Source organism: Corvus hawaiiensis, chromosome 29, assembly GCF_020740725.1.
Source record: "Corvus hawaiiensis isolate bCorHaw1 chromosome 29, bCorHaw1.pri.cur, whole genome shotgun sequence".
In the NCBI taxonomy this organism is placed as follows: Eukaryota; Metazoa; Chordata; class Aves; order Passeriformes; family Corvidae; genus Corvus; species Corvus hawaiiensis.
Window position 1 is genome coordinate 2274791 of NC_063241.1, and position 25374 is coordinate 2300164.

Consider the following 25374-nt stretch of genomic DNA (forward strand, 5'->3'; position numbering starts at 1 on the left):
ACAGGTGGAGCAGCTGGAGAAGGATCCAGGACTTGAAGGACCCACCTGGGGCTGCCCAGAACCCACTTGGGGCAGCCCGAATCCCACCTGGGGGTGTCCAAATCCAACCTGGAGGTGCCCAGATCCCCTTGGCAGTACCTGCCTGGCTTTGTTGTCCCCAAGGCCCCTCAGGGACGTGGGAGCATCACGGACTCTCAGTCAGTTTTATTCCAGCGCCCACAAATCCGGGAACATGGCTCGGAGTGTCCCGGTTCCCTCGGCTGCAGGTGATGGGGGACATCCCCTCAATTCCTGAGCTGGGATAAACAGGGATACCTGCTCCCCTGCCTGGTCACTCGGTCACTTGCCCTGGTAGCCCCCAGCCTCCAGCATCGCCCTCCTCCGCACCGTCTCCTTGGCCACGCTGTGGTTCAGCCTCCGCAGCCGCTCCTGGACATGGCAAAAGTCACCTGTCAGCACCTGGGGGGGGGCTCTGGGACCCCCAGAACCCCCTGTCCCCCCTCACCTGGGCGTTCTGCAGGATGTTGTTAACCAGCACCACGCGGCGCCGGGCGTTCAGCAGCTTCTTCACGTAGGGGTCGAGGTCCAGCGCCACTTTCTGGTCCTCATTGATGCGGCAAAGCTCTGGGGAGGGGTTTGGGTGAGCCCCCCGTGCCCCCACGCTGAGGGGTGAGGGGGGCAGGGGTGACCCCCGGCTTTGGCTCACCTGTGGCCAGGCTGTCGATGTGCTCCCGCAGCTCCACCTGGCTCTCCCTGTGGAAGCGGGGCAGGTAAAACCCTGGATCCGCACCCCAAATCCACCTCTATCCCCCCCAATATGGGACCTGCAGCCCCCAACCACCTCTACCCCCCCCCCCCTCAGCCACCAACCTCCCCAGCACTGCCCACTTCCCGTATCCCCAAAGCCCTTCATCCCCAAATCTGGCCCCCACATGCACCCAAGGCCCTTCAGCCCCACGAAACTGCCCTTCCCGGCCCTACCTGCCCCTCAGCCTTTCAGCCCCGGCCCGCCGCGCCCCGGCCCGCTCCCGGCCCGTCCTGCCCCGCTCCCGGCCGCTCGGTCTGCCCGCACCTGACGCTGTGGACGTGCCGGTCGAGCTGTCGCACCGCGGGCCGCAGGAACTGCAGGAGCCCCTCAGCAAAGAGCTCCCGCGCCCCGGGGCCGCTCCCCGCCGCCATCTTGGCCCACAGGCGCCGCGGGAGCTGCCGGGAAACCGAGTCCGCGGGCCGGGAGAAGCCGCTTCCGGTGCGCGCCGCGGGAGCTGCTGGGAAATGTAGTTCCGAGGGCACAGCTGGAGGCACATCTGGAAACGCATCTGGAGGGGCATCTGGGGGCACAGCTGCGCTGCTGAGCGTCCGTCAAAGGCGCTGACAAACCCAGGCCACAGGCTCCAGCCCCATCCATCAAATAATGGTTAAAACAACACAGTTTTGGTCCTTTCACCTTGCTTTTTTGGCTTTTTTTTAATCTTCTTTTTTTTTGTTTCTTTTCATACAAAAGTTAAGTCAGGAGGTGGAAATCAGCACTGAGGGCCTGGATCGGCTGCACTACAGCCAGGCCGCAAATTCCGACCCCATCCATTAAATAACCGTTAAACCAACACATTTTTGGTCATTTCGCCTCATTTTTTTGCCTTTATTTCCTCTTTTTTTTTTGGCTCTTCCTTCCAGGAGTCAGGCGTGGGCGTCGGGCAGGGCGTGCAGGACGTGGTCGAGCAGCTGCAGGGCGCGGTGCAGGTGCACCTCGATCCAGCAGGGCGTGCAGGTGATGCTGGCCCGGGGGTAGTCGGGCCCCCAGCCTTTGACGAAGCTCAGCCTAACGAGGCACAGGCGCCGCAGGTCATCCACGCCGAGCCCCGCGGCCACCGACAGCCCTGGGGGGGGTTACACGGTCACCACGGGGCTCCCAACCCACCCTGGGGTCACTCACTAACGATGGGTGGCCACTGACAGCCCCGCGGGAGACATGGTCATCATGGGGGTTGTGTCACCCCTGTGGTCACTCACCGATGGCCGGAGCGATGCCGCCCACTGAGCCAGGCCCGGGGATGCTGCCGGCCACAGCAGCGGCCTGAGCAGTGGCCGCAGCCTGGGCAGTGGCCGCCTGCTGCTGCATCTGCCGGTGGCACTGGCGCAGGTCAAACACCTGCGGGGACACGGGGGGACCCCTGAGCGGGGAGGCTTTGGGGTGGGGGGTACCCCGGTGTCCCCTTCAGCGTGGCCATACGGGGCTCTCTCCATCCCTTGCGTCCTTCCACTGCCCTCCCCCATTGCCCAAAACCCCCTAAAATCTGAGCACGGAGCTCCCCCCACCCCTGGTGCCCTTCCTGGGGGCCTGAGGACACCCAGAGACCCCCGGAGACCCCCGGAGACCCCCGACCTTGATGTGTGCTCCGGGGTAGACCTTGTGCACGGCGTCCCCGGGGGCTCTGCCGGCCTCCCTGTCCAGGTAGAAGCTCTGCACGAACACGGCGTGGTCGCTCCGGCAGCGCATCCACACGTCCCCCTCTCCGCGCCGCTCCAGCTGCACCCCCTTCCCGATGTGCAGCCTGGCCGAGACCCTCAGCACGGACCCCCACGGCCCCACCCCGGCTTCCACCCATCCGGGACAGGCCCCAGGTTTGTCCCCATTTTGCCCTGATTATTCCATGGTTTTCACTCATATCCCCCCCTCCCTCCTGCCCTAATTATCCCTCCTGGATCCCCCTTTCCCCCATATCCCCATTTTCCCCTCACATCTCCCCTTCTTCCTCTGATTCTTCCCCTTTTCCTCCTTCTGGCCTAATTATCCCCCATTTATCCCCCATATCCTCCCTCCTCCCATTTATCCCCCATATCCCTCCTTCTCCCATTTATCCCCCAAATCCCTCCTTCTTCCATTTATCCCCCATATCCTCCCTCCTCCCATTTATCCCCCAAATCCCCCCTTCTTCCATTTATCTCCCATATCCCCCCTTCTCCCATTTATCCCCCATATCCCTCCTTCTCCCATTCATCCCCCAAATCCCCCCTTCTCCCATTTATCCCCCAAATCCCCCCTTCTCCCATTTATCCCCAAATCCTTCCTTCTCCCATTTATCCCCCAAATCCTCCCTTCTCCCATTTATCCCCCAAATCCCCCCTTCTCCCATTTATCCTCCATATCCTCCCTTCTCCCATTTATCCCCCAAATCCTCCCTTCTCCCATTTATCCCCCATATCCTCCCTTCTCTCATTCATCCCCCATATCCCTCCTTCTCCCATTCATCCAAATCCCCCCATCTCCCATTCATCCCTCATTTCCCCTTTCTCCCATTTATCCCCCAAATCCCTCCTTCTCCCATTCATCAAAATCCCCCCTTCTCCCATTTATCCCCCAAATCCTCCCTTCTCCCATTCATCCCCCCTTCTCCCATTCATCCCCCAAATCCCCCCTCTACCCCCATTACCCTTTTTGCTCCCCATCCTTCCCCCCCACATTGCCCACCCCACACCCCCTGTGCCCCTCTGACCCCATTCCCCCGCCTGCTCCCCCCATTGCTCCCCCGTCCCTCCCAGTGCCCCCCGTGCACCCACCGTGCCCTCTCGCTGGCCGCACAGCGCTGGACGTTGGAGAGCTGCCCCAGGCAGAACCGGGCTCCCCCCGAGGGGTCCACGTACCCATCCACCACCACGGTGGGGCAGCTCGAGGGCACCTTGAAGATCTCCCCCACCTGCACGTCCTGCTCGAAGTAGGCGATGGAGCACCAGAATTCCGGCCCTGGAAGGGGGGATGTGGATTTTTGGGTGGGGACGGGGGGGGGGGGTCATGGCACCCATGGGTGCTCAGGAGGGTGAGGGCACTCACCGGGGTGGGTGGACACGGGGGGCTGGAGCACGGGGTTGTGGTGGGGGGGCCCTGGGAGGGGCAGAGAGGGGGGGTCAGCGCCCTGCAGACCCCTCCAGCCCTCACCCGGTGCCCCCCAAACCTACAGCAGGGGTTGGGGTGGTGCTGGGGGGCCTGCGGGTGGCTCTGGTTCTGTTGTGGTGTGGGGGGCTGTGACCCCTCCAAATTTGGGCTGTAGAGGACCCCACTGGTCCAGCTCAGTGGTGAACCTGAAGGAGAAGAGAGCGTGACACAGGGGGGTCCCCAAGGATGGCTGGGGGCAGGGGGGTGTCCCCATACTCACTGTGGTAGGGTGGTTTGGGGTACCCGTTCTGCAGGGGGAGCTGTGCTGGGGAGCCCTCGGCGTGGGGCAGGGGGAGCAGCGGGTCCTGGGGGGCCACTGTGGGGGAATACGGGAACAATGTGGGGTCACAGGGGGTCATTGTAGGGTACATGGGGTGGGGGGCTCGGGGTGATGCCCCCAAACCCTTGCAGGGTGGGGGTTAAGGGGGGGGGGGGGGGTCTCACCTTGGGGTGCCATGGGGAGCGCAGGGTAGGTCTGGGGCACACAGGGGGGCTCAGGGGGCTGCCGGGGGCGCAGCGCTTGGCAGGGCTGGGCAGGGGGCTCGGCCCCCAACTCCCGACGGGCCGGCAGCTCCATCTGCACACAGTCATGGACAAACTCCTCCTTCACCGGACGCGCAGGGGGCACTGGGGAGGGCGGGGGACACACACCGGAGACCATGGGGGGCACGGGGACCCGCTGCGGGGGGCTGGGCTGGCTCCGGGGGGGCTCCCCGCCGGCCCCGGGCTCGGGTCTCACCTGTGCTCTTCTGGATGCTCAGACCTGTCGGGAGAGGTGAGGGGGGTTTAGGGGTGCTGGTGACCCCCCCCCCCCCCCCGCTTTGGGGAATCCCCCCACCCGGGGGTCCCGGCTCACCGCTGGTGGGGGTCCCCACACGCTCGTAGTGGTAGGGGTTGACACAAACGCTGTCGCACTTGAGGTCGAAGGCGAATTGGCAGAATTTGACGGGTTTCAGCTCGTTTTTGTGCAGGTCGGGCCAGCGCCAGAGCCGGGCGTAGATGACGTGGGGGAACCCCTTCCTGCCGGCCACCTGCGGGGGCACAAAGGGAGGGGGCTGAGGGGTGGTGTCCCTCCCCAGCGTGACAACATCCAGCCCCGGGTGACACCGGGATCCCTCCAGAGCCCCCCCAGCGCGGGGCTGGCGCCAGGCCGGGGGTCCCCTCGTGCCTCCCGGCTCCAGACATAACAAACTCACCCCGATCTCCCCCCCCGGGCCGAGGGCTGCCAGACACTGACTCATCCCGGGCAGGGCGGGCGAGGGGGATGCCGCAGAGGGGAGGGGGATGCGGGCAGGGGGATCCATCCGCTCCGACAGCGTGGGGAGGGGGCGTGGAGTTATGGGGGCACCCCAGGACCCCCAAACTTGGGGAGGAATCGGGGGGGTGGGGGGGTCAGGGGTTTTGGGACACCCCAACACTCAGGACCCCCAAACTTGGGGAGGAATCGGGGGGATGGGGGGGGTCAGGGGTTTTGGGATACCCCAACATTCAGGACCCCCAAACTTGGGGAGGAATCGGGGGGGTGGGGGGGTCAGGGGTTTTGGGACACCCCAACACTCAGGACCCCCAAACTTGGGGAGGAATCGGGGGGATGGGGGGGTCAGGGGTTTTGGGATACCCCAACATTCAGGACCCCCAAACTTGGGGAGGGTTTACAGGGGGTGTCACGGGTCACCTGTGTCCCACTCAGCCCGGGGAAGTCCGGGGGGTTCCCGGGGGGTTCCAGGCTGGGCCAGTCCCGCCGAGCCCCCCGTCCCCGTGTCCCGGGGGTACCTGGAGCCGCCCGTCCAGGGTGCGCTGGACGGTGACACACTGGCCGGGCTGGGCCCCGCCGGAGGTGACAGCGGCCACGAGCGCGTCCAGCTCGTCCCTCTTCTCCTTCAGCTTCCTGAGGAGGCTCTGGATGGCGCGGCGGGCGAAGGCCTCGCTGTCCCCTCCCTGCCGGTGGCACAGCAGGCTGTGCACGATGCCGGGGCCGCTGTCACTGCCCAGGGACATGGCGCTGCGGCCCTGCAAGGCACAGGCGTGACCCTGCCTGTCACCCTGCTGCAGGGGACACGCTGTCCCCACTGCCCTCGCCTGCGCGGGGACACCGAGCCGGGTGCTGCTGGCACAAGGGACATGTGGCCCGTGTGGCACCGGGAAGGTGGCACCCTCCTCCAGGTGAGGAGGACCTGGGACAAAGCCATCTGTCACCCAACGCCTGGGTTCCACGGTCCCTGAGTCCCAGGGGGTGAGGTGACAGGACATAGGGTTTACAGGGACACTCAGGCTGTCCCCAGCTCCCCACAGCAGCAGAGCCAGAGCTGGGTGGTGGCACCCTGGCACCAGGCTCGGGGACAGCGGTGTCCCCAGCGCCTGGCAGGGCGCAGAGCTGTGTCCGTGCCCAGTGCCACGGGGACGGACCCGCTCTCGCTGCCGCCGCCGAGGCCAGACTAAACAGCGCCCGGCCTGGCGCCGCTCCTTAACCCCTCTCTCTCCCCGACTTCTCCCTTTCCTGTCTCCCTGCCAGACCCTGCTCACGCCAGAGCCTGGATGCAGCGTTCCAGAGCCTTGGAAAATCCTTGGGATGGCGGCAGACACAACAAACCGCTGGTTCCTGCTCCTTATCTGGGATCGGGAGGGAGCCTGGGTGTCCTGCCAGCACCCCCTGCGCGTCCCCCTGTGCCGGGCTCCTCCAAGATGCCATCAGGGCATGGGGACACTTCCAGGGATGCTGGAGGGACCCCATGGAGCCCCCCGTGGTGGGCATACAACCCTGAGTCCCTCGCCAGGCTCTGGGGTTCATCCCGGGGATCTCATCCCGGGATCTCATCCCAGGATCTCATCCTGGGGATCTCATCCCGGGGATCCTGGTGCTGCCTCAATGCCAGCATTCCTTGCTCCCTGCCATGACCCCTGCCCATGCTCTGCCTCAAGTTTTGGGGCTAAAAGCAGTGGAAGAGGGGACACTCTGCGAGCTGGGGCTGTGCAGGGTCACCCTGGCAGGGTCCTGGTCCCCCCGGCTCTGGTGGCTGCATCCCAAGGCTGCTCCAGGCAAGACTGGAAGGGTCAGAACCACCTCTGTCCCCTTCCAAAACTCAGCCCAGTCCGCTTTGGGGGAAACTGGTGTGAGTGGGGGCCAGACGTGGTTTCTCCCTGGCTCCATCCTCACCCCACATTGCTCCTGCCAGGAGAACCCCTGTCTGATCCCATGTCCCGAGTCCCAAAGCTCTCCGAACAGGGATGCTCCTGGCACACCATGGGGCACGGCGAGGTGACAGGGATGGCGCAGGGGCTTTGAGGGGTGACAGGTTTCAAGGAAGGGACACCAGTGGGGACCCCCAGGGGACCGATGAGGGGTCGGGCCCTACTCACCTCCGCCGCCCCCGGCTGCCCTCACTCGCGGCCCGGCTCCCGCCGCATCTCCTCCGGCTCACGGTGCTGCTGCCCTGCCTGCAGCCCCCTCCCTCAGTCCTCTGCCCTTCCCTCAGCCCCTTCCTGCTGCCCTCAGGCTCCCCCACCTTCCCTCTCCTCCTTCCCTCAGCCCTTTCCCGCTCCCTCAGCCCTTTCCCAACTCCTTCCCTACAATAACAAAAGGAGCGGCCGGAGCGCGTGAGGCGCCGCCGCGCCGCAGCCAATGGCAGCGCCCGAGACAGCCGGGCCTCGCCCCGACAGCCAATCGCGGCCGCGCTTTCACGGCCCGAGCCTCCAGACGGGCCCCGCCCCCGGCGCCGCCGGGTCCCAGAGCCCGCCCTGCCCCGCTCCCACGGGGAATGCCGCGGGTCCCGGTTATCCCCCGGGAATGCCGCCGGTTTCGGTCCCGGTTACCCCCCGGGAATGCCGCCGGTCTCGGTCCCGGTTAGCCCCCGGGAATGCCGCGGGTCCCGCTCCCGGTTATCCCCTGGGAATGTCGCGGGCCCCGGTCCCGGTTATCCCCCGGGAATGCCGCGGGTCCCGCTCCCGGTTATCCCCTGGGAATGTCGCGGGCCCCGGTCCCGGTCATCCCCCGGGAATGAGCCGGGAGCCGGTGGATTCCCGGTGCGAGCCAGAGCTGCCCCAGCCCTCTGCCCGCACCCTCTCCTCTTCCTTCTGCCCCTGCAGAGTAAATTCAGGGAGAGTAGGAACAGAAAAATCCCATTTCCAGAGAAAAACCCCACACAGCGCTTTTGGGAATTCTCTCTCATTTAACTAACCAGAAATGCAAGATTCCAATGGCACAGGTAAACTTAAAGCGTGGAAGGGGTGAGTGATAAAAGCACAAACCCTTCCCCAAATCACACCGGGTTCAATTATGTTTTTGAAAAATGATTAATTTTGGAATCTGTTCTGGAAAAAACAGGCATTTCCAGAACTCCAGTTCACAGTCCTGGCTGAATTTTCTGTCCCTGCCTCTCATTCCTTTAAACAAACACTTGAACCACACAGAAACACGGCGCCAAAAGAACTCAAGCTTCAACCCCCAAAAACCCACTGAAACAAGGAATTTTTCCACCTGCTCCAACCCTACAGGAATTTTTGGTGCAGAACAAGAGGATCTGAGTGTCTGGAAGGAAAACAACAGCCAAACTCAGGCTCTTCCTGGATTTGGCTTCAGGTGGGTTAAACTGAACTCCAGCTGGGAACTTGGTGATCCCAAATATCCAACAGCCAATCCCAAAACCCAACAAAACCATCTCAAAACTCAGCCGTGGATCTCCAGAGGCACACAAACACCTGGTCCCCAAGCCACGGATGCATCCCTGGCACCACCAGCAGCAGATTCTCCGCGGCAGATCCATCCCCCGTACATTTCCTCGGGGAAAAACCACCAAAAAGATGCCCCGAAAGAACAATCCAAAAAAAGTTTAATACAACAGAGAGTATCAAAACATCGAAGAACACACTAAGTCTGAATTTTCCATCGGGGATTCCCACTGCAGCTCCCGATGGAACAATTTCCCCCCTTCCCCCGGCAGTCCCGGCCCCTCAGTCGGTGGCCTCGGGATCCGTCTGTGCCATGTACGCGTCCAGCTCGGCATCCAGGTGTCCCTTGGTCTTGGACATGTAGGCGTCCAGCTGGTTGTCCAGCTGCTCCTTGGTGAGGGCTGGGCGTGCGGAGCCTCTGCCGCGGCCCCGGCCTCTGCCGCGCCCACCGAAGCCGCCCCGGCCCCGCCCGGCCATGCCGCGACCTGCCGGGATGGATGGATGGATGGATGGATGGAAAACACGTCACTCCCTCCATCCCAGCATTTCCCACCCTGCTCGGCTCCATGAGGTGCTCCCGAGTCGGTGCAGATGCTCAAACAGATGTTCGCTCCCAGCTCTTTCTCAGACCAAGAACTGCCACTCAAACTGATCAGGAGCTTCCCGAGAATTCCTCAATCCCAGCGCAACACCAACATCTGGCTGTAAGATCAACACCCCCCCCCCCCCAACATCTGGCTCCTGCGTTTCCCCCCTCACACCCCTACTCCATGTCTGTTTTAAAAATAACCAAGTTTTGGATAATTGGTTTTTATTCCAGGCTGGGAATTTTTGGTACTGCAGGTTCCACGCCCCAGCCTTAACCAGGAAAGGATTCCAGCTGAATTCCTGTTGTTCCCGAAGCCCCGGGCACTCACCTCTGCCGCCGATCCCTCCCCGGCCCATGGCACCCCGGCCCAGGCCGCCTCTTCCCGGGCCCCCGCGGCCCCTGATCCCGCCTCTCCGCAGGCCCATCCGGGGGGCAATCCCTCTCCCGCCGCGGAGCAGGGCTTGACCTTCAGTGGAGAACCAGAAAAGCGGGATTTCAGCCCGGGCAAGAGCGTAAGGGGGAGATGCTGGGGATGGCAGCGACAGCGGCCGTACTGACCTCGGAGCGCGACCCCTCCTCGGATCATGGCCCGGGCGCCGCGGCCCCGCAGGGCCCCCCGGGGCATCCCCCGCTGTCCCAGGGCCAGGCCCCGGCCCCCCAGGGCTCCGCGGGCCAGCGTCCCCGCCGGCCGGCCCAGCCGCGCCTGGATGTTGCTCTTGCCGAGGCGTTGCTTCAAGCTCTTCTGGAAGAGAAGATGTGGGTGGGACAGGAGTCATGCAGCAATCTGGGATTGGGGACACAGCACACGCAGCGTGGGGTTGGAATAATGTGCTTGAGACGGAGGGTTGTGCCTGAAACCCAGGCCTGCATTCCCAAATAATCAGCACGGGAGTTTGTCCCGCTGCTCCTCGCAGCGGCTACCGAGGGAGGGTGGAGCTGGGGTGGGATTTTAAGGGCTGGCACCGACCGGCAGCGACTGTCGCTGCCGTGGGACTGTGAGGTGAAGCACTCGGCAGCTCCCGGACCCCGGGATGAGCCATTTCTCTGGAAAAATAGAGAGGAGACATCAACACCCAGCATCCGACACCCCCACGCCAACACCAACAACCACGGAACGACGACGTGTTACTTATCCGAGGTAAAAAATGGAACTGACTGCAAGTCCCTCCCAGGTATCATTTTTAGGATCATGAAATGCCCTGAGTTGGGAGGGATCCATCACGATCATCCAGGCCAACTCCTGCCTCTCCACAGAGGCCCCAAAATCTCACTCTGTGCATCCCTGAGAGCATTGTTCAAGCATTCCTGGAGCCCTGGCAGCCTCAGGGTCATACCCATTCCCTGTTCAGTGCCCCAGCATCCTCTGGGGGAAGAACCTTTCCCTGATCTCCAACCTGAACCCCCTGACACGGCTCCAGCCGTTCCCTGGGTCCTGTCCCCGCTCACAGGGAGCAGAGATCGGAGCTGCAGATCCCTGAGTCTCCCCTCTGCTCCAGATGGACACACCAAGTGCCCTCAGCCACTCCTCGTATGGCCCCTCCAGACCCTTCTCCATCCTCATGTCCCTCCTTTGGACACTCTCCAACACCTTTTTTTACAGAATCCCAGAAGTATCCAGGCTGGGAAAGATTGTCCCAGACAATCAAGTCCAATCCCCACCTTGTCACCAGCCCAGAGCACCTAGTGCCAAATCTCTGGACACCTCCAGGGATGGCGACTCCAAACCTCACTGGGCAGCCCTTTCCAACACCTGACAATCCTTTCCAGGAAAAAATTCCTCCTGATTCCAACCTGACCCTCCCGTCAGGAGCTGTGGAGAGCCAGACTGTCCCCCACACTGAGCCTCCTCTTCTCCAACAGCCCCCCACACTCACCCTCCATCCCCTTCCCTTCTCCGGCCTCTTGTCTCCTTCTGGAGCCGTTTTTTCCACTTCCTGCAAGGCCCAAATCCCCTTTTCCCTCACCTGTTTGAGCTTCAGAGCGGCCTGCACAGACGGTCTGTTCTCCATCTGCTGGGCCAGGCGTCTGTTTCGGGCGCTGGCCAGCTGCTGCTGCTGCATGGTGGCCCGGATATTCACCGGCATCGGCTGTTTGTTCTTCAGCATGTTAGTGAAGCTTCAAGGTCGAATAAAACGGGGTTTAATTAAAGCTTAAAACACACAATTATCGGCATTTCACGGTGCTCGAGTGGGGCTCCAGCTCCCATGAACCTTATGCAAAGAGTGGTACTTATGGGATTACGGATTCCTCGCTGGCCGCGAGGACTGGAAAGGCAGGAATGAGGTGGAAGTTTCCAGTGGGAATGAGAAAGCTGGAGGTTAGTGGGTTTAGAGATGGCAGAAGGGGTGACAACCAGCAGGAAGCGGGGATGGCCGTGACGGGGGGGGTTGGGGGGGAGAAACAGGACAGCAAAAGCCAAATCAACCCCCAAAAAATCTGGGAAAAGCATCAAAATTCCAGGGCAGGAGGTAGGTTGGAAAGACACCACACGCGGCGTCCTCCGGCACCAGGTTGGAAGGGATCGTCTTAAAGCCTTTTCCAACCTTAACAATTCCATGATTCTACAAAATTCCACCACCCAGAGCATCTCCTGAATTCCACCCAGCTGTTCTCCTGAAATGAGGCCACTTGGGAATTTATGTGGCGCTTTTATTTCTCAACTGAAGAGCAAACACGCAGCGAGACGGCGAATAAAGCTCCTGAGCAGCAACCCAGCAGCTTCCTGGGAGCTGGAGAGTGAAATCCACCCCCCCAAAAACGAGGAATATGGGCTGACAGGGAGGGAATGTGCCAGCAAGGTGTCCCTGAGCTCAGGCCACACCTCCCTGCAGCACTGCCTGGAGCAAAAGCTGCCCCATCCCAACGCATTTAACCCCAAAGTGCTCGGCGGGAGAACAGGACACCCGTTAGTCGTCACAGAGGAGCCACACGTGGAAAAACCCAGCGGAATGACCCACGGGAAGAGCTCAAGGACAGAGAGAGATGGAGGTGAAGCGAAGCTTTTGCCTCTTACAAGGCCCAGAAGGGCCTTCGGGCCGGTTCCGGGGCCGCTGCCGGCCTCTTACAGAGCCCACCCGGGCAGGTGGGACCCTCGGGCGCGGCAGCAGAGCCAAAATACCAATGTCAAAACATGTGGGAGAGACAGGGAGGGTGTGAGGTTGGTCTCTGCTCTTACAACACATCCCACCGGATTTACTTGGCGAATCAACACTAAAACACGGAGAAATCCCTCCGGAATTTGGCCCTTTTAACCTTGCGTGCCGCAGGGGTCGGAGGGTAAGGCAGGTGTGGAGGCACCCGCTCGCTCGACGAGGTTAAAAGAGGGCGGAAACCACGGTGGGTTTTGGATTTGGATAGTGAGAATTAAGTAAAAAAAAATGATTTCTTAGGAGCTGAAGGTGCCGTTGGCTTCCTCACCGCTCGTTCAGAGACATCTTGGTGGTGCTCTTTAGCACGACCTTCGGTGCTGACTGTGCAGCCATCTTCAGAGAATCTGCAAAACAGGGCCCAAAAGAGAAAATTTAGACCTTTGTTATACATTTATAACCATTAAATGCTAAAAATCCCCCCATTCTGCCTCCTTGGGTGGAGGACATCAAGATTGGGGCAGGTTATGTGTAACATATTCATTTATTTTCAGTGTTTTTTAGCCCTCTGCCAGAATTTTTTGGCTCTGATTCTGGGATTTTTTTAATGTTTTCTAGCTCTCTCCCAGTTTTAATTAATCAGAGAGTTCCTTTATTTCACCCTGACCAAAAGTTTATCTTTTCATAGTGACTATTTCAGCAATATTAGGAGGAATAATACAAAAACCCAGCAGCAAGATGGCAACCAAATGCCATCTTCAGAGTAAAGATGCAAAACAGAACCAAGGACATCAAATTTATATGATTGTCACGTATTTATATAATTAAACATTAAAAAACCTCTGTTCTGTGTGGAGAGAATTAAGAGTGAGGCAGGTTATAGGTACCGTATTTATTTATTTTTAGTGTTTTCTAGCCCCTCACCAGGTTTAATAAATACGGGAGTTACTTTAATTCACTCTTAGTAAAAATTTCTCTTTACAGTGAATATCTTTTTTTGGAGTAATAACACAAAAATCCAGCTGTAAATAGCGACCAAATGCCTTTAGCACAGTGACACCTCCACATTTCCCATGTTTCTAGCATTACCAAGGTGCAAACCCCAATTTTAGGGGCAGAGCGCACAAAATTAGGAATAAAAATCTTAAGATTATACTATGAAAGCATCGTATCCTTTAAAAACATCGAGGTTCCACCTCCCTCAGGGCAGGGATTTAAATCCCACCCCGTGCTGGATGCTACAGAAACATGCTGAGCTCCAACCCCTGAGCTCCGCAGATCGATTTATTAATTTCATTTATAATTAGCAGCAAATTTAACGGGTGGATGACGGCCGGGATGCGCTCACCCTATAATACCTTCAAAAAACCGCTTTATTGAGAGGATTAACAGTCAGAAATTGAGACAACAGAAAGCCTTCTTCCTGTCTCCCATTATATTTAAAATTTTTATTTTAAGATAAAGCGGCTTTTTCAATTTGAAGTGGTTTTTAAAGCATTTTTCTTCCTGAGGGGAAAAAAAACCCAACCCGCTCCGCCCCCCTCAGCCCCGACCCCAGAGCCCGATCAGGGGGAAAAGCCCCGACCCTGAGGGGACCCCCCGGACCGTGAGGGGACTCCCCGGGCCCTCAGCGGCGCCCCGCCCCCGCACAGCCGTGCCGGTCGCTCACCGAAGCACACGGTCGCCAGGTCTCCGGTGGCTCCGGCGGGCAGGCGGGTGAGTGCGGGGCCGGAGTGGGGCCGGCGCGGGGCCGGGGCTGGCGCTGAGCTCCGCCCGCTCCCGCTCCCGCTCCCGCCGCCGCCGCCGCCGCTTCTCCCTCAGCCGCCCGAGACAAAATGGCGCCGGCGCCGCTCCCGCCCCCGCCGAAATGGCGGCCGCGCGCTCGGCCACGCCCACCGCCGCGCGAGCCCCCCCCCCGGGTGGGCGGTGGTTGGTGCAGCCCCCGGAGGGGGCGGGGGAAATGGGCGGGGCCAAGGGAGGGGGCGGGAACGTTCTGGCGGGAATGGGGGGGTGGCGTTCTGGTGACGTCATAGAGAGTGGTGGAATCGTCATGGAATCGTCATGGAATCGTCATGGAATCGTCATGGATTCGTCATGGAAGCGTGGGACCAGGGAGTTACGGGATCGAGGAAATAGGGCGTCATGGGAGCGTGGAGTCGCGGAGCCACACGGTGGTGGAACCCTCGGATTCCGCGGATTTGCGGAGTTGCGAACTCCGTGCGTCGGTTTTGTCAGCTCCGTTGTCGATTCCATTCTCACGGAGACGCCACAGAATCCTGGAATTACGGAATCACGGAATTGCGATGGGCTCACAGGATCAGGGAGTCATAGAGTCACAAAATTACTGGGTCCTGGAATCATATAGGATCCAGGGGTTAGGGAACTGTGGAGCTGGAAGGGACCACCGAGTCCAACCCCTGGCCCTGCCCAGGACACCCCCAGTGTCCCACCATGTCCGTGGGAGCACTGTCCAGCTGTTCCTTGACCCCTTTCCCATGCCCCTTTCCCGATGTCCATCCCAGCCCTGGCAGGGCCAATCCCGAGCCGGGATCGCAGGCGGATGATGGCGCTGGTGGCCCTGGTGGGGCCCTTGGCCACCGTCCCATCCCGCTGGGCCGGGAGATCCCAACCGGTTCCTCCAGCCCCACAGGCGCGGTGCCGGCGCCTCTGGAGCCACCTGCAGCGAGTCTCAGCCTGTCACCCCCACTTCCCAAATCCCGGTGCTCCCGTGTCCCACACCCCAACACCGGCCGGGATCACCCGCCCCGGGGTCACCCTGCCCTGGGCAATCCTGGTGGATTCCAGGGTGGATCCCAGGGTGGAGCCAGGGGTGTCTCCGGGCATTTGGGGTGACCCGGGGCGGCTTTTCCCCGTGACCCCAGAGTGGGAATATTCCCTGGAATCCCCAGGGGCACTCGCAGGGGGACAGGACAGGAATCCCGACGCCAGCAATGAAGGAGCTGACAACACACCTCGGGCTGGATTGGTGCCTTTATTGTGGAGCTGGATCCCAGCGGGATCCCCTGGGAATGCTGGGGAGCAGAGGGAGTGAGCTGAGGGGTGGTGGGGAGGGGAGGGGAGCTCTGGATTTTGGGAATCCAGGTCCTGCTGCGGTGAGGGGGGGGGGTCAGGCGTTCTCCCAGAAGAAGGTGTTGCAGGCCACGGTCAGGGCTGCCACCAGGACCACGAATTCCTGGAAATCCACCTCTCCATCACCGTTCTCATCCAGGTCCTGCATGATCTTCTCCACGGCCCCTGCGTCCTTCTGGGTCTTGGGGGGGGGGGGGGCACAGGGTGAGCCCTGGGGCTGGGCAGCTGCTGTTCCCCCAGGGAATGGGGGAAAGGGAGCCCCCCCAGGCCCCGGACTGGTCCCAGTTACCTCCAGGAAACATCCCAGCTCGCTCTGCAGCAGCTCCTTGAGCTCCTTCTTGCTCAGCTTGTACTTGTCACCCTCCTTGCCCGAGTAGTGGTGGAAGACGTTGATGAGGGTCTCCATGGCCCCTTCCAGCTGCGATCCCATGGCTCTGGCTGCGGGACCCCCGGCACGTCACCCGCCAGCCCCCCGTCTCAGTGCCACCCCCCAAATGTCACCCACCCCCCGGCCATGGCCCTGCTGGGCAGGGTTGGGGAACTGGGGGGGTTCCTAGGGGCTGGGTAAGGAGTTTTGGGGGGGTTTTGGGAGGGAACAGAGGTGCCTGTGCTCACCTGAGCTCCCCGCGCTCCGAGTGTGCCCTCCCGGCCCGGCCGGGCACGTTAAATAAGCTCCAAGCCCCCTCCCTCCGGGAGGATCCGATACCGGGGCTGGACAGCCCGGCTGGCACCGCCGGCCACCCCCGCGGGGGCCGGGCGTGGGGGGCAGAGCCCCCGGGGTGGCAGCGGGCAGCACCTGCGGACCCCGCGGGCAGGGCCGGGGTGACAACATCACTTCAGGGGGCTCCTTGTGCCCAGCCTCGGGTGCTCCCCACCACCCCTGGATGCTCCGGGACGCAGAAAAATCGGGGAAATTGGGAGGGTTGGGATGGGCACCGGAGTCCCTCGCTGGGGTCAATCCCTGCCGGAGTCCCCAGGGACCCCCAGGTGACCGCGGTGGCCACGCCGTGACCCCGCGGTGTCACCGCCGGCATCCCCCATCTGTCAGCGCCGCGGGGCCGCATCCACGGGGCCGGATCCGTGCCCAGCCCCGCTCCCGGGGCTGATAAAGGTATCCGGTGTCCTCGGCCTCGCCACGGGAGCCAGCGGGGCCCGGGGGGAGCCGCGGGGGCTATCGGGTGACTCTGCGGGGCCCCCCGTGAGCTGAAAGGCCTCTTGTCCAGCTGAAAAGGCCCCACAATTCCAAGCCGGACGTTGCTGCAGCAACGCCTCGGCCAAGAAACCGGATTCCGAGCTGGCCTGGGCGATGCTGATAATCCCGCGGATCCCGTTACGGCCCCGGATCCGCGCGGGCTGGACCCCCGTGGCCTCCCCGGCTCTGGCATCCCTGGGGAGCTTAGCTCCCAAATTCCTCAGCTCCCAAATTCCTCATCCCACCCTTTCTGGGAGCCCCCCCCCCCCCCCCTAGGAATTGGGACCCCTCCCCCAAACAGGAGCTGCATTTTCACAAGAGCCGCGTGGTGCCGGGCTCTTCATCCCGGATCCCAGCCCTAATTTAGGGTTAATTACATCCCACTCCCTCCGTTTCCATCTTCCTGTGCCCGTGGCTGGGAAAGGCTGAGGGTGGGCCCTGCCTGGGGACCCCAAAATTGCTGGTCCTGTGAGGCCAAACCCCCTCCCCACTGCCCCGGGAATGAGGGCGCTGGGGGTCCTGGATGGACATGGGGGGGCCCAGACAGGGATGAGGGTCCCAGCTGGAATTGGGGGTCCCAGCTGGAAGTGGGGATCCCAAACGGCAGCTCAGCTTCCCAGCAGGACACAGCTCCCATCTGTGGCGTGGGGCAGGGAGGGGGGGCTCCAGGAGGGGCCAGATCCTGAGCCTGGGGATGGGGGGGACTGGGAAGGACCCCGGTGGCACTCACTCGGTGTGTCCCTGTCCCCGGAGCGGCTCGGCAGCGGGCGGGATTCCGGGAACGCCCGGGAACGTCACCGGGGCAGCAGCTGCTCGGGACGGGGACAGGCATCACCCAAAAATAACCCCGACCCCACTCTCTGCCAGGCAGGGTCAGAGGGGACAGAGCCAGGACTGCCGGACACCGGCACGGCCGGAGCGTCCGAGCGCTCCTGAGGGCTCCGGCCGCTCCCGAGAGCCTGAACTGGGCATCCCCAGACCCCCGAACCCTTTTGGGAGAGCAGGATCCGGCCCCAGCGGCGGGACCGAAGTGGCCCAGGGGGAACCCCCAACACTGGGGGGGTCCCGGGGGTCCCGGACCCCGCGGCCGGGGGCAGAGCACGCCCGGCTGGCACATTCCCAGGACAAGCCCTTTCCACAGCGGGAGCAGCGAGGGACATGCCAGGAGCTTTACACACACTTGGAACAGGTTTCAGCCACTGCGACTCCCCTGCTCCGCTCTGACCTAGCCAAACCAGTCGCTCCAGTTCCCGGTGCCGGGGCTGGGCCGATCTTGTCTCCCCGTCCCATCGCCGGGGCTCTGGAAGAGGCTTTTCCATCCATCGGCGGGGGTTTGGAGTGGGAGGAGCCGCTGGGGACACCGCGGTGGCTCTGGGCACCTGCTTTGGCCCCACGGTCCGCTCCAACGAGCCCCGACGGGGCCAGCAGGGGCCACTGCCGGGCTGGTCACCGTGGCGGCCACTGTGACCATCCCTGGTTGGGGTCCCCAGCCCAGACAGGTTGTGTGGACAGCCCCAAGACCACAACATGGAAGTGGACACTGACCCCCTGGGTTGCACGTGGTCACCCTGTCACACGGGGTCCCGTGGTCCTGTATGGCCCAAGTCCCTATACGGTCCCTGTCCCTATATGGCCCCATCCCTGTCCCTAGATGGCCTCAGTCCCTCTATGGTCCCAGTCTCCATCCCTTTATGGTCCCCTCCTGCCCCTGCCGGGGTCCCCAAGGCCGGGTGACCACTCCCTGCCTGTCGGGACAGTCCAGATGGGGACCCCAGGGTGACAAAAGACCTGGAGGCGCCTTTCCTGTGTCCCCCTCCTGTTGTGGGGCCACTGCAGCATCTCCCCCTTGCTCACCCCATCCCGACTCCCCGAATTCCAGGGCCAGGGAGTCATGGGCCCGCCTGGCTCCCGGGGCCGGTGATTCACCCCAAACCTGTCCCGGTCCCTGCCGGGCCTGACTCACCCGGCGGTTTCCCAAGAGACCATCTCGGTCCCCTGACGTGGGGCTCGACGGACGTCCCAGCCCTGTCCCCCTGTCATCCCAGGGCCGGATGGGGCTGCAGGAAGCCAATTCCTGCCCCGTGAGCTGGTGTGGCGTTTGTGGGGTGGGGACAGAGCCTCCCTGCACCCGTGGAGAGGTGCAGTGAGTGTGTCAGGGCTCAGCGCAAACCGCGCTGGTGACGGGCACATTGTGTGGGGACCTCCCTGCCCTCGGTCCCCAAAACACCCCCGGGACTTTGGGACCCCAAATTCCCATGTGTTGCCCTGGGGGGCTGCTCGCTGCAGCCTCGCTCCTTGTCACCCCGCTAGGTGAGGTTGGGGACATTGGGGACAGTCCCGGGGCTGTGTCCGGGGTCCTCTCAGGGTGTTGGGGTCCCCGTGGGAATGTCGGTGCCAGCGGGACCTGCCGGGTGGAAACGTGCCAGGGCTGCCATGTTATAAATACCTACTGATTAAAGGGGAGTGCTCGGGCCGTTCCAACCCCCTAATTAATTTGGATTAATTAATTTTTACAGAGCCCACTATTAATAGGGATGATGTCAGCGGGCGGCTGAGTCACAACTCTCACTCGGTGCGGGTCGAGCCGGGCCCTGGGTCGGTGACACTGCCGGGGCCAGGCCGGGATGTGACAGCGACGTCACCGGGGCGCTGGGGTCACATCCTTGTCCCCAGCGCACCCCCAGCCCTGTAGGGAGGGAGTTGGGGGTGACGTTTTCCCTGCACCCCCGGAATGGGGCTCAAAAGTTTGGATTCAATCATCTCGGAGGTCTTTTCCAGCCTAAATGATCCTGAGAATGATCCCGTGAATGTTTCTGCGAACGGTTCCGTGAAAGGTCCCGGGCGGTGCTCCAGCCCCGGGGGCTTCTCTGCCCGCGGTCCCGTCCTGTCCCCACCGGAGGTCCCCGGGCGGCGCCGCCGAGGCCGCGGCGAGTTCAGCCCGAGTTTGGTCCGGTGCCCGCTTGGGGAGGGAGCAGAGGACGGAGGGACGGACGGAGGGAGGGACGGACGGACGGACGGACGGCGGCGCCCGGGCGGTGTCTGCGCGTCCGTCCGTCCGCACCAGGAAACCCAACACCGGCGCGGGGAGGGGGGGACACAAAGGCTGCGCTGTCCCCTCCTGCGGCGCAGGTATAAAACCTCCCGAAACCTCCCCAAACCTCCTGAACCCCCCGAAACCTCCCGGGGGCCACAACCTGCCCGCAGCGAGGGGGTAAGTGCGGCATCGCCGCCCGCAGCTCCGGCCCCACCCCGGGCACGGCAGCGCCGCTGGGGACCCCTGATGTGCCTCTGTCCCTTCCCCGTGTCCCCGCTCCTGGGCCGGGTGGCAGCGGCGTCATCACCGGGACCTGCTGCCCCTCGCCGTGGTCCTGCACAAGCCCCGGCACCCTCCTGAGCCCTGCGGGGCTGAGCTGAGCCCTCTCAGACTCGCTGGGCTGGGGAGGTGGCGAGGGTCCCCCCCGGGACACCCCTCTGTCTCCGACCCCCTCTGGGCTCCTGTCCCTGCAGCCCCGGGCCACCAGCGTGTCCGGTGCCATGGCCACGGCCGAGGTGACCGATGTGACCGAGGTGACTGACGTGACCGAGGTGACCAAGCTGACCGAGCTGGAGACGGCCATCGAGCGCATCGTCACCGTGTTCTTCACCTTCGCGGCCAAGGAGGGCAAGAAGGGGACGCTGACCGCCGGGGAGTTCAAGGAGCTGGTGCGGCTCCAGCTGCCCAACCTGATGAAGGTGAGGGGAGCGCCAGCACCGCGGGGTCCCCGTGAGTCCCCCCCTGAGCTGGGGGGCTGCTCCCGATCCCCTGGGATTTGCAGGCAGGAGCAGCCTCTGCTCCCCCCATGTCCATCCCGGCCCTCTGGGGACAGGGAAGTGGCCGAGCCTCCCGCGTCCTCCCCGCAGGACGTGCCCTCTCTGGAGGAGAAGATGAGCGAGCTGGACGTGAACAACGACGAGGAGCTGAGGTTCGGCGAGTACTGGCGGCTGATCGGGGAGCTGGCCAAGGCCATGCGCAGGGAGAAAGCGGGGAAGAAGTGACGGGGCCGCTGCGGAGACTCGGCCGACGTGCGGCAAATAAAAGAGGTCTCCCTGAGCCTGAGCATCGCTGCTGTTCTTGGTGGGGGCTCCTGATTTGGGGCCCCATCTCCTCCCCTGTGGTGGCCATGCTGGGGACGGGCCCAGCCCCGGGAGGGTGGGATGGGGATCACTGGTGGCTCTGGGCACTCCGTGATGGATGGGGCTGTTCCCACATTGCCCTTGTGCTGGTCTGGCTTTTGGGGTGTCACCCTGCCCCCCACAAACACCTTCCTGCCGCGGTGGGGGCTGGGTGGGGGGCAGAGCTATGGCTGTGGCTGGGGTGGGGCTCGGGAGATCCCTGGAAGCGATGCCGCACTGGCCGCGGTGGCCGCCAGCTCCGTGGCATCAATGCCCGTCCTCTGCAGGGTCTTGGGTGGCACAGGGGGACACATCCACCAGCACATCCCGGTTAGGGAATGTCCCCATTCCCAGCGTTCCGCTCCCAAATCCCGGCGCTGCTGGGCCGCGGTGAAATCCCGCTGTGGGGTGACCATCCGGGGCCCGGTGGCCGTTCCCACGCGGCGCCGCGGCCGCGCCAGGCCCGGTTGGATGGGGAACCATCAGTGTGGCCGGGAAGGAGGCGTTTCCCGGCCCCACGCTGGCCCGGGGCCAGGCTCCCAAATGAGACGCCTTGCACCACGGAGCTCCCACTCACACCTCCCCGGTATAAAACCCCGGCCCGCCGCAGCCCGCGCACACCCGGGACAGCCCGTGCTGCAGGTAAGTGGCCCGGCCGCCCCTCGGGACGGGGGTCTGCGCCCCCGGGCCCCTCTGCTCCCACGCTCGTCTCTGCCACAACTTGCGAGGACGCCGGGGACGTGTCCCGGCAGCTCCGCCGCCGCATCCCGGGGCTCCTTCCTCGCCCTGCGCTCGGGGATGAGGAGGAGTCCTGGCGCTGGAGGAGGAGAGGAGGCTCCCCCCGGAGCCGAGAGCTGAGCTTGGCTTCCTTCCCTCGCCAGCTCCCCCGGACCCCGCGTCGCAGAGGAGAGACCCCCGGCGCTGCCCCCGAGGAGCCGCGAGGAGCAGGATGGGCCAGTGCAACTGCCGCAAGAAGCGCAAGGTCCGGCGGGGACACTGCGGCACCGGGACCCCCGGCGGGGCGGGGGGGGACCCCGCAAGGCCCCGGCCTCGGAGCCCTGGGCACGGCGCGACTCAGAGGCAGCCCCGGCCGGCAGCCGCTGCAGGAGCCGGGGGCTGTTTTGGGGTTTGGCAACGCTGGGCACGGGGAGCTGGTGCTGCGGAGCCGCTTGAAAGCTCGGGGAAGCAGGCAGCTTTGTCCTGCTCCCGTGGATTGACCTCCGGGAGCTGCCCGCGCTCCTTGCAGCCTCTCCGAGGATGCCCAACGGCAGAAAAGCTCCTGTTTTCCTCGGCTTTCAAACGGGAGTGCCCACTCCGCACCCCTTTGCACCTGTGGAAGATTTGGGGCGCCGGGCTGAGGCTCCGGAGGTTGCCAGGCTCTTCCCGCTGGGCATCACCGGCTGTGGTTTCACGGCGTTTCGAGGAGAAACCGCAGATTTGAGTGAATCACCCTCGTTTCCCTTAAACGGACCCGCACGAGTCGGGAACGGGGGTCGGGATGTTCCGTGCCCTCCACCCCGCCGGGGACGGGGTCTGCGGGGTGGGAGAGGGGTTCCGGCCGCTGCCGAGCCCCATCCCGGCGTCATCCCGGGCACTGACTCACGCTGCCATCGCCACTCGTGCGGAGGAGAGGAAGAACCAGTCGGGACGGCCGGGGGTGGCGAGAGACGCCGGGGTGGCTGAGCCTGGCGGGCCCCGGGCGGGGACAGCTCTGGGCCAGCACTTCTGGGGGGTGACAGCTCTGGGGGACGCGGGGTGGCAGCGGGAGGGGCTGTCACAGCCGGGCAGAGCCGCTGTGGAGGGGCGCAACAGCTGGATGGGGGTGGGCGCAACATCTGGATGGCGTCAGATCTGTGTGGAGCGGTCTGGAATCCGTGCGGGAATTGTGGACAGTGGGGGCTCACATCTGGGTGGGGGGTGGCACAGCTGGATGGGAGGGGGTCTCACATCTGCGCAGAGAGGCCTCGTCCTGATAAGGAGATTTATCCCACGATCGTTTGCCCAGGGAGTGTCTCACCCGCTCGGGGCTTGTCCTGTCCACCCGGGGGATGTCCCAGCCCTCTGGAGAGCTGTCCCACCCCTCCAGGGAGTTGTCCCACCCCTCCATGGAGGTGTCCCGCCGGCGCTCACCCCCTGTCCCCCCCCGCAGGATTGCCAGGAGCTCACGGACGTGGAACGGGCCATCGAGACCGTCATCAGCCAGTTCCACTGCTACGCAGTGAAGGGGCAGAAGGAGTACCTGACCCCCAACGAGATGCAGGAGCTGGTGGTGCAGAAGCTGCCCCACCTGGGCAAGGTGAGGGCAGAGCCCGGGGTGGGCAGGGGGAGCTGTAGGGGGGGGGGAGGGGGGCCGTGCTGTTGTTGGGAGCCCCCAGCCCCATCACCCCGATGTTCTCTCCACAGTGCGTGGGACCCCTGGAAGAGAAGATCGAATGCATGGGAGACCCTAACGAGGCCAAGCTGGAGTTCGGAGAGTACTGGGACATGATGGGGGATGCGGCCAAGGGCTGCCGGAGGAAGTAGAAGGTGGTGGGGGACGGGAAGGCGCCCGAGGCCTCAGGCTCCGCTCTGGGAAGCGCAGGAGGCTGCTGGTCCCGGGGGATGCGCCTGGGAAAAAGCGACGTCGTCCCTCCTGCCGGGCCTCGTCTCCTCCCGCGAGGAGGATCCCCCTCCCCGGCTCCATCCCTGCCCTCCTCGGCTCCTTCCCGTCAGGAACGCTCCCTGCCCATCCCCAGCTCCGCTCCGTGCCCGGCGTGGGGGGAGGTGGCACGGGGGGGTCCTGGCCCTGCTCCGGAGCCACCTCTCTCCGTCCTTTGCTCCAGCGCCTCCATCCCCGGGCGTGTCCCACCTGCGGCCCTGGAAACCCTCCGGGCGCGGGTCCCCCAGCCCCGGAGCATCGCAGCGAGAGGGACTCGGCTCCTTTCCCCCAACCCCCTTGGATGTGCGGGCTCGTCCCCCCAGCCCTGTGCCCTGTCACCCCATGGCACCTCCAGGGGCATCCCGGGCTCCGCTGTGGCTGTGGGTGGGTGGATGTGGCCTGGGAGCCTTCCCTGACGTCCCCCCCGGTGCAGGGACCGTGCTGCCCGGTTTTTGGGGGGGCTCTTCTGGGATGTGCTGCCCTCCCGGTGCTCCCCATGTCCAGGGATTCCGGCCCTCGGCTGGCAGCCGGGCTTGGGGCTGGGGCAGGGGCGGGTTGGGATCAGCTTGGGCCACTTGTAACCATTTTTGTATAAATTAATAAAGGAAAACACTGGAAAAAAAAAAAAAACCAAACAGACCAACCAGGATGGGGTGACCTCGTTTGTCCTTGGGGGGAGGAGAGGGGAAGTGGGGGGGTCGGGGGGGCTGGGGCTGCAGAGATTGGGGGCTGGGGGCATCGCTTTGGGGGGTGCAGAGGATGACGGTGCAGGGGATGCTCTGGGTGTGTGTGACCCCTGTGGCCATCCCAGGGCTCTCCACATTCCCAATTCCCAGGTGCCTGCTGGTCCCCGCTGTGGGGACCCCACAAGCAGAGCCAGGGCCGTGCTCTGGGCAGGGCTTTGGGAATGTGGCTCCTGGGCTGAGGGGAGCTCAGGGGAGATCCTGAAATCTTGGGCTTGGAAAGACCCGAGGGCTGCGAGGCTGGGAGTGAGATCCCATCTGTGCCGGGAGAACGTGGGATTTGGGTGTAATTACAGCAAATTGGGAAAGAGTAAATGACACAAAGCTGAGCCTCACAATTGGCTCCGGCGCTGAGCGCATGGAGAGTGAAGAAATGGGCTGGAGAACCCGGTTTTCCCACTTTTCCTCTGCCATCCGGGCCATTCCCACCGAGCTCCACATCCTGGAGGAGCCTGTGGGCACCCTGGAAATGCAGCAGGGACCCTAAAAAGGAGTCTCCCAAAAAGGGACAGGGCGTGGGCACCTCAGCAGCACCTTGGTCACCTCGTGAGGGAGAAAACCAACCCCAAAGTGATCCAAAGCTCGGGAAAGGTGATAAGAGCCGGGGGTGGGCAGGGGACAGGTCCTGCAGCTCCGGCACCGCGGCTCGGCCACAGCCACCTTCTGTCTGCTCTCAGCCTGGGCTGGATTTCACAACGGGAATGACTATTTATTGTTCCTTCCTTGGAAATAAATAGATGGAAATTAAGCAGAAAGGTGTGGCGTGCGCTTAATTAGAGACAGGAAATGTGTCAGGTCGGGGTGATGGGGGGGAAAGGGGAGCCGGAGCTCCCGAGTCCTCTTCCCTGCACCAGTGGGGAGTCCTGGGCCCCGTTCCTGTCCCTGGTGTGACAGTGAGGCATCGGGAGGGTGATTCCTGCGGCGTGAGCCACCCCTGGATGAGTGTCTGGTGTATCTGGAATGTTCTGGAGGTGACAGGAACAGCACAGTCCGCACTGGGACAGCCGGTGCCCCTCAGTGAGGACGCGGCACCGGGATTACCCATCCTGGAGGTCACCAGAGACCCCAAATCCAGGGCTTGGCCCCTCTGGAAAGGCTCCCATGGTGCAGAGCTCGTCCACGAGACATCAAACACCTCCCGCCCCTTCAGATGGGGGAGCTGGAGCAGGGGGACCCCGACCTCCCCGGGGGTCCAAAGGGCTGGGAATAGTCCTGGGATGGGCTGAGATGGTTCTTGGCTGCTCCGAGCGCACCGCACACGCCCTGGATGCCTTGTAAAAATAAGGGCCTG

General features: G+C 63.3%; 6 protein-coding genes across 13 annotated transcripts; 2 read left to right on the forward strand and 4 right to left on the reverse strand.

Moving 5' to 3' along the window:
* Positions 1-189: 189 nt before the first annotated feature.
* SNAPIN (SNAP associated protein) lies at positions 190-1267 on the reverse strand. The gene is made up of 4 exons (XM_048288811.1): positions 1073-1267; positions 707-753; positions 506-624; positions 190-429 (listed from the first exon to the last, which is right to left on the reverse strand). The coding sequence occupies exons 1-4, from the start codon at positions 1177-1179 to the stop codon at positions 340-342; spliced, it is 363 nt and encodes a 120-aa protein (XP_048144768.1). The 5' UTR covers positions 1180-1267; the 3' UTR covers positions 190-339.
* Positions 1268-1448: 181 nt separating this feature from the next.
* On the reverse strand, positions 1449-7415 carry LOC125318227 (mothers against decapentaplegic homolog 4-like). Of its 3 annotated transcripts, none has more exons than XM_048288807.1 (9): positions 7286-7415; positions 5702-5938; positions 4785-4959; positions 4668-4691; positions 4373-4555; positions 3556-3739; positions 2381-2549; positions 2008-2146; positions 1449-1874 (listed from the first exon to the last, which is right to left on the reverse strand). In XM_048288807.1, exons 2-9 carry the CDS (start codon positions 5924-5926, stop codon positions 1675-1677), a joined length of 1299 nt encoding a protein of 432 aa, XP_048144764.1. In that variant the 5' UTR covers positions 5927-5938; positions 7286-7415; the 3' UTR covers positions 1449-1674. The 3 variants fall into 3 exon arrangements, with proteins under 3 accessions (XP_048144764.1, XP_048144765.1, XP_048144766.1); XM_048288808.1 differs by lacking the exon at positions 4373-4555 and adding an exon at positions 3827-3877 and having other exon boundaries at positions 1454-1874; XM_048288809.1 differs by having other exon boundaries at positions 1711-1874; positions 2381-2458.
* A 1322-nt stretch (positions 7416-8737) lies between these two features.
* LOC125318247 (chromatin target of PRMT1) lies at positions 8738-14070 on the reverse strand. Of its 4 annotated transcripts, none has more exons than XM_048288837.1 (6): positions 13938-14066; positions 12600-12675; positions 11147-11297; positions 9741-9921; positions 9511-9648; positions 8738-9078 (listed from the first exon to the last, which is right to left on the reverse strand). In XM_048288837.1, the coding sequence occupies exons 2-6, from the start codon at positions 12662-12664 to the stop codon at positions 8876-8878; spliced, it is 738 nt and encodes a 245-aa protein (XP_048144794.1). In that variant the 5' UTR covers positions 12665-12675; positions 13938-14066; the 3' UTR covers positions 8738-8875. The 4 variants fall into 4 exon arrangements, with proteins under 4 accessions (XP_048144794.1, XP_048144792.1, XP_048144791.1 ...); XM_048288835.1 differs by having other exon boundaries at positions 9741-9924; positions 13938-14064; XM_048288834.1 differs by lacking the exon at positions 8738-9078 and having other exon boundaries at positions 9089-9648; positions 13938-14070.
* A 1171-nt stretch (positions 14071-15241) lies between these two features.
* S100A1 (S100 calcium binding protein A1) lies at positions 15242-17384 on the reverse strand. Of its 2 annotated transcripts, none has more exons than XM_048288851.1 (3): positions 17281-17384; positions 15648-15796; positions 15242-15539 (listed from the first exon to the last, which is right to left on the reverse strand). In XM_048288851.1, the coding sequence occupies exons 2-3, from the start codon at positions 15786-15788 to the stop codon at positions 15396-15398; spliced, it is 285 nt and encodes a 94-aa protein (XP_048144808.1). In that variant the 5' UTR covers positions 15789-15796; positions 17281-17384; the 3' UTR covers positions 15242-15395. The 2 variants fall into 2 exon arrangements, with proteins under 2 accessions (XP_048144808.1, XP_048144807.1); XM_048288850.1 differs by lacking the exon at positions 17281-17384 and adding an exon at positions 15974-16581.
* Positions 17385-19235: 1851 nt separating this feature from the next.
* S100A13 (S100 calcium binding protein A13) lies at positions 19236-20640 on the forward strand. 2 transcript variants are annotated; one of them, XM_048288831.1, is made up of 3 exons: positions 19236-19761; positions 20058-20282; positions 20451-20640. In XM_048288831.1, exons 1-3 carry the CDS (start codon positions 19282-19284, stop codon positions 20583-20585), a joined length of 840 nt encoding a protein of 279 aa, XP_048144788.1. In that variant the 5' UTR covers positions 19236-19281; the 3' UTR covers positions 20586-20640. The 2 variants fall into 2 exon arrangements, with proteins under 2 accessions (XP_048144788.1, XP_048144789.1); XM_048288832.1 differs by having other exon boundaries at positions 19594-19679.
* Positions 20641-21025: 385 nt separating this feature from the next.
* LOC125318252 lies at positions 21026-23983 on the forward strand. The gene is made up of 4 exons (XM_048288843.1): positions 21026-21344; positions 21584-21684; positions 22852-22998; positions 23106-23983. Exons 1-4 carry the CDS (start codon positions 21041-21043, stop codon positions 23223-23225), a joined length of 672 nt encoding a protein of 223 aa, XP_048144800.1. The 5' UTR covers positions 21026-21040; the 3' UTR covers positions 23226-23983.
* The last annotated feature ends 1391 nt before the right edge of the window (positions 23984-25374 follow it).

Excerpts from the sequence above, each read along its gene's own strand:
- SNAPIN (XM_048288811.1), bottom strand. The coding sequence starts at position 1,179 with ATGGCGGCGGGGAGCGGCCCCGGGGCGCGGGAGCTCTTTGCTGAGGGG. Across the intron at positions 754-1,072 it reads CGGCACGTCCACAGCGTCAG|GGAGAGCCAGGTGGAGCTGC; the intron begins GTGCGGGCAGAC and ends CCGCTTCCACAG. Across the intron at positions 430-505 it reads ACATCCTGCAGAACGCCCAG|GAGCGGCTGCGGAGGCTGAA; the intron begins GTGAGGGGGGAC and ends TGCCATGTCCAG.
- S100A13 (XM_048288831.1), top strand. The coding sequence starts at position 19,282 with ATGGGGCTCAAAAGTTTGGATTCAATCATCTCGGAGGTCTTTTCCAGC. Across the intron at positions 19,762-20,057 it reads AACCTGCCCGCAGCGAGGGG|CCCCGGGCCACCAGCGTGTC; the intron begins GTAAGTGCGGCA and ends CTGTCCCTGCAG. Across the intron at positions 20,283-20,450 it reads AGCTGCCCAACCTGATGAAG|GACGTGCCCTCTCTGGAGGA; the intron begins GTGAGGGGAGCG and ends TCCTCCCCGCAG.
- LOC125318252 (XM_048288843.1), top strand. The coding sequence starts at position 21,041 with ATGTCCCCATTCCCAGCGTTCCGCTCCCAAATCCCGGCGCTGCTGGGC. Across the intron at positions 21,345-21,583 it reads CGGGACAGCCCGTGCTGCAG|CTCCCCCGGACCCCGCGTCG; the intron begins GTAAGTGGCCCG and ends TTCCCTCGCCAG. Across the intron at positions 21,685-22,851 it reads ACTGCCGCAAGAAGCGCAAG|GATTGCCAGGAGCTCACGGA; the intron begins GTCCGGCGGGGA and ends CCCCCCCCGCAG.
- S100A1 (XM_048288850.1), bottom strand. The coding sequence starts at position 16,190 with ATGTTGTCACCCCGGCCCTGCCCGCGGGGTCCGCAGGTGCTGCCCGCT. Across the intron at positions 15,797-15,973 it reads TCGGAGCGCGGGGAGCTCAG|CCAGAGCCATGGGATCGCAG; the intron begins GTGAGCACAGGC and ends GGGGTCCCGCAG. Across the intron at positions 15,540-15,647 it reads AGCTGGGATGTTTCCTGGAG|ACCCAGAAGGACGCAGGGGC; the intron begins GTAACTGGGACC and ends CCCCCCCCCAAG.
- LOC125318227 (XM_048288807.1), bottom strand. The coding sequence starts at position 5,926 with ATGTCCCTGGGCAGTGACAGCGGCCCCGGCATCGTGCACAGCCTGCTG. Across the intron at positions 4,556-4,667 it reads GAGCATCCAGAAGAGCACAG|TGCCCCCTGCGCGTCCGGTG; the intron begins GTGAGACCCGAG and ends CGCCCTCCCCAG. Across the intron at positions 3,740-4,372 it reads GCTCCCCATGGCACCCCAAG|GGCCGGAATTCTGGTGCTCC; the intron begins GTGAGACCCCCC and ends CCCCCCTTCCAG.
- LOC125318247 (XM_048288833.1), bottom strand. The coding sequence starts at position 12,664 with ATGGCTGCACAGTCAGCACCGAAGGTCGTGCTAAAGAGCACCACCAAG. Across the intron at positions 11,298-12,599 it reads AAGATGTCTCTGAACGAGCG|CTTCACTAACATGCTGAAGA; the intron begins GTGAGGAAGCCA and ends TCGACCTTGAAG. Across the intron at positions 9,925-11,146 it reads CCGCTCTGAAGCTCAAACAG|AAGAGCTTGAAGCAACGCCT; the intron begins GTGAGGGAAAAG and ends CTTCTCTTCCAG.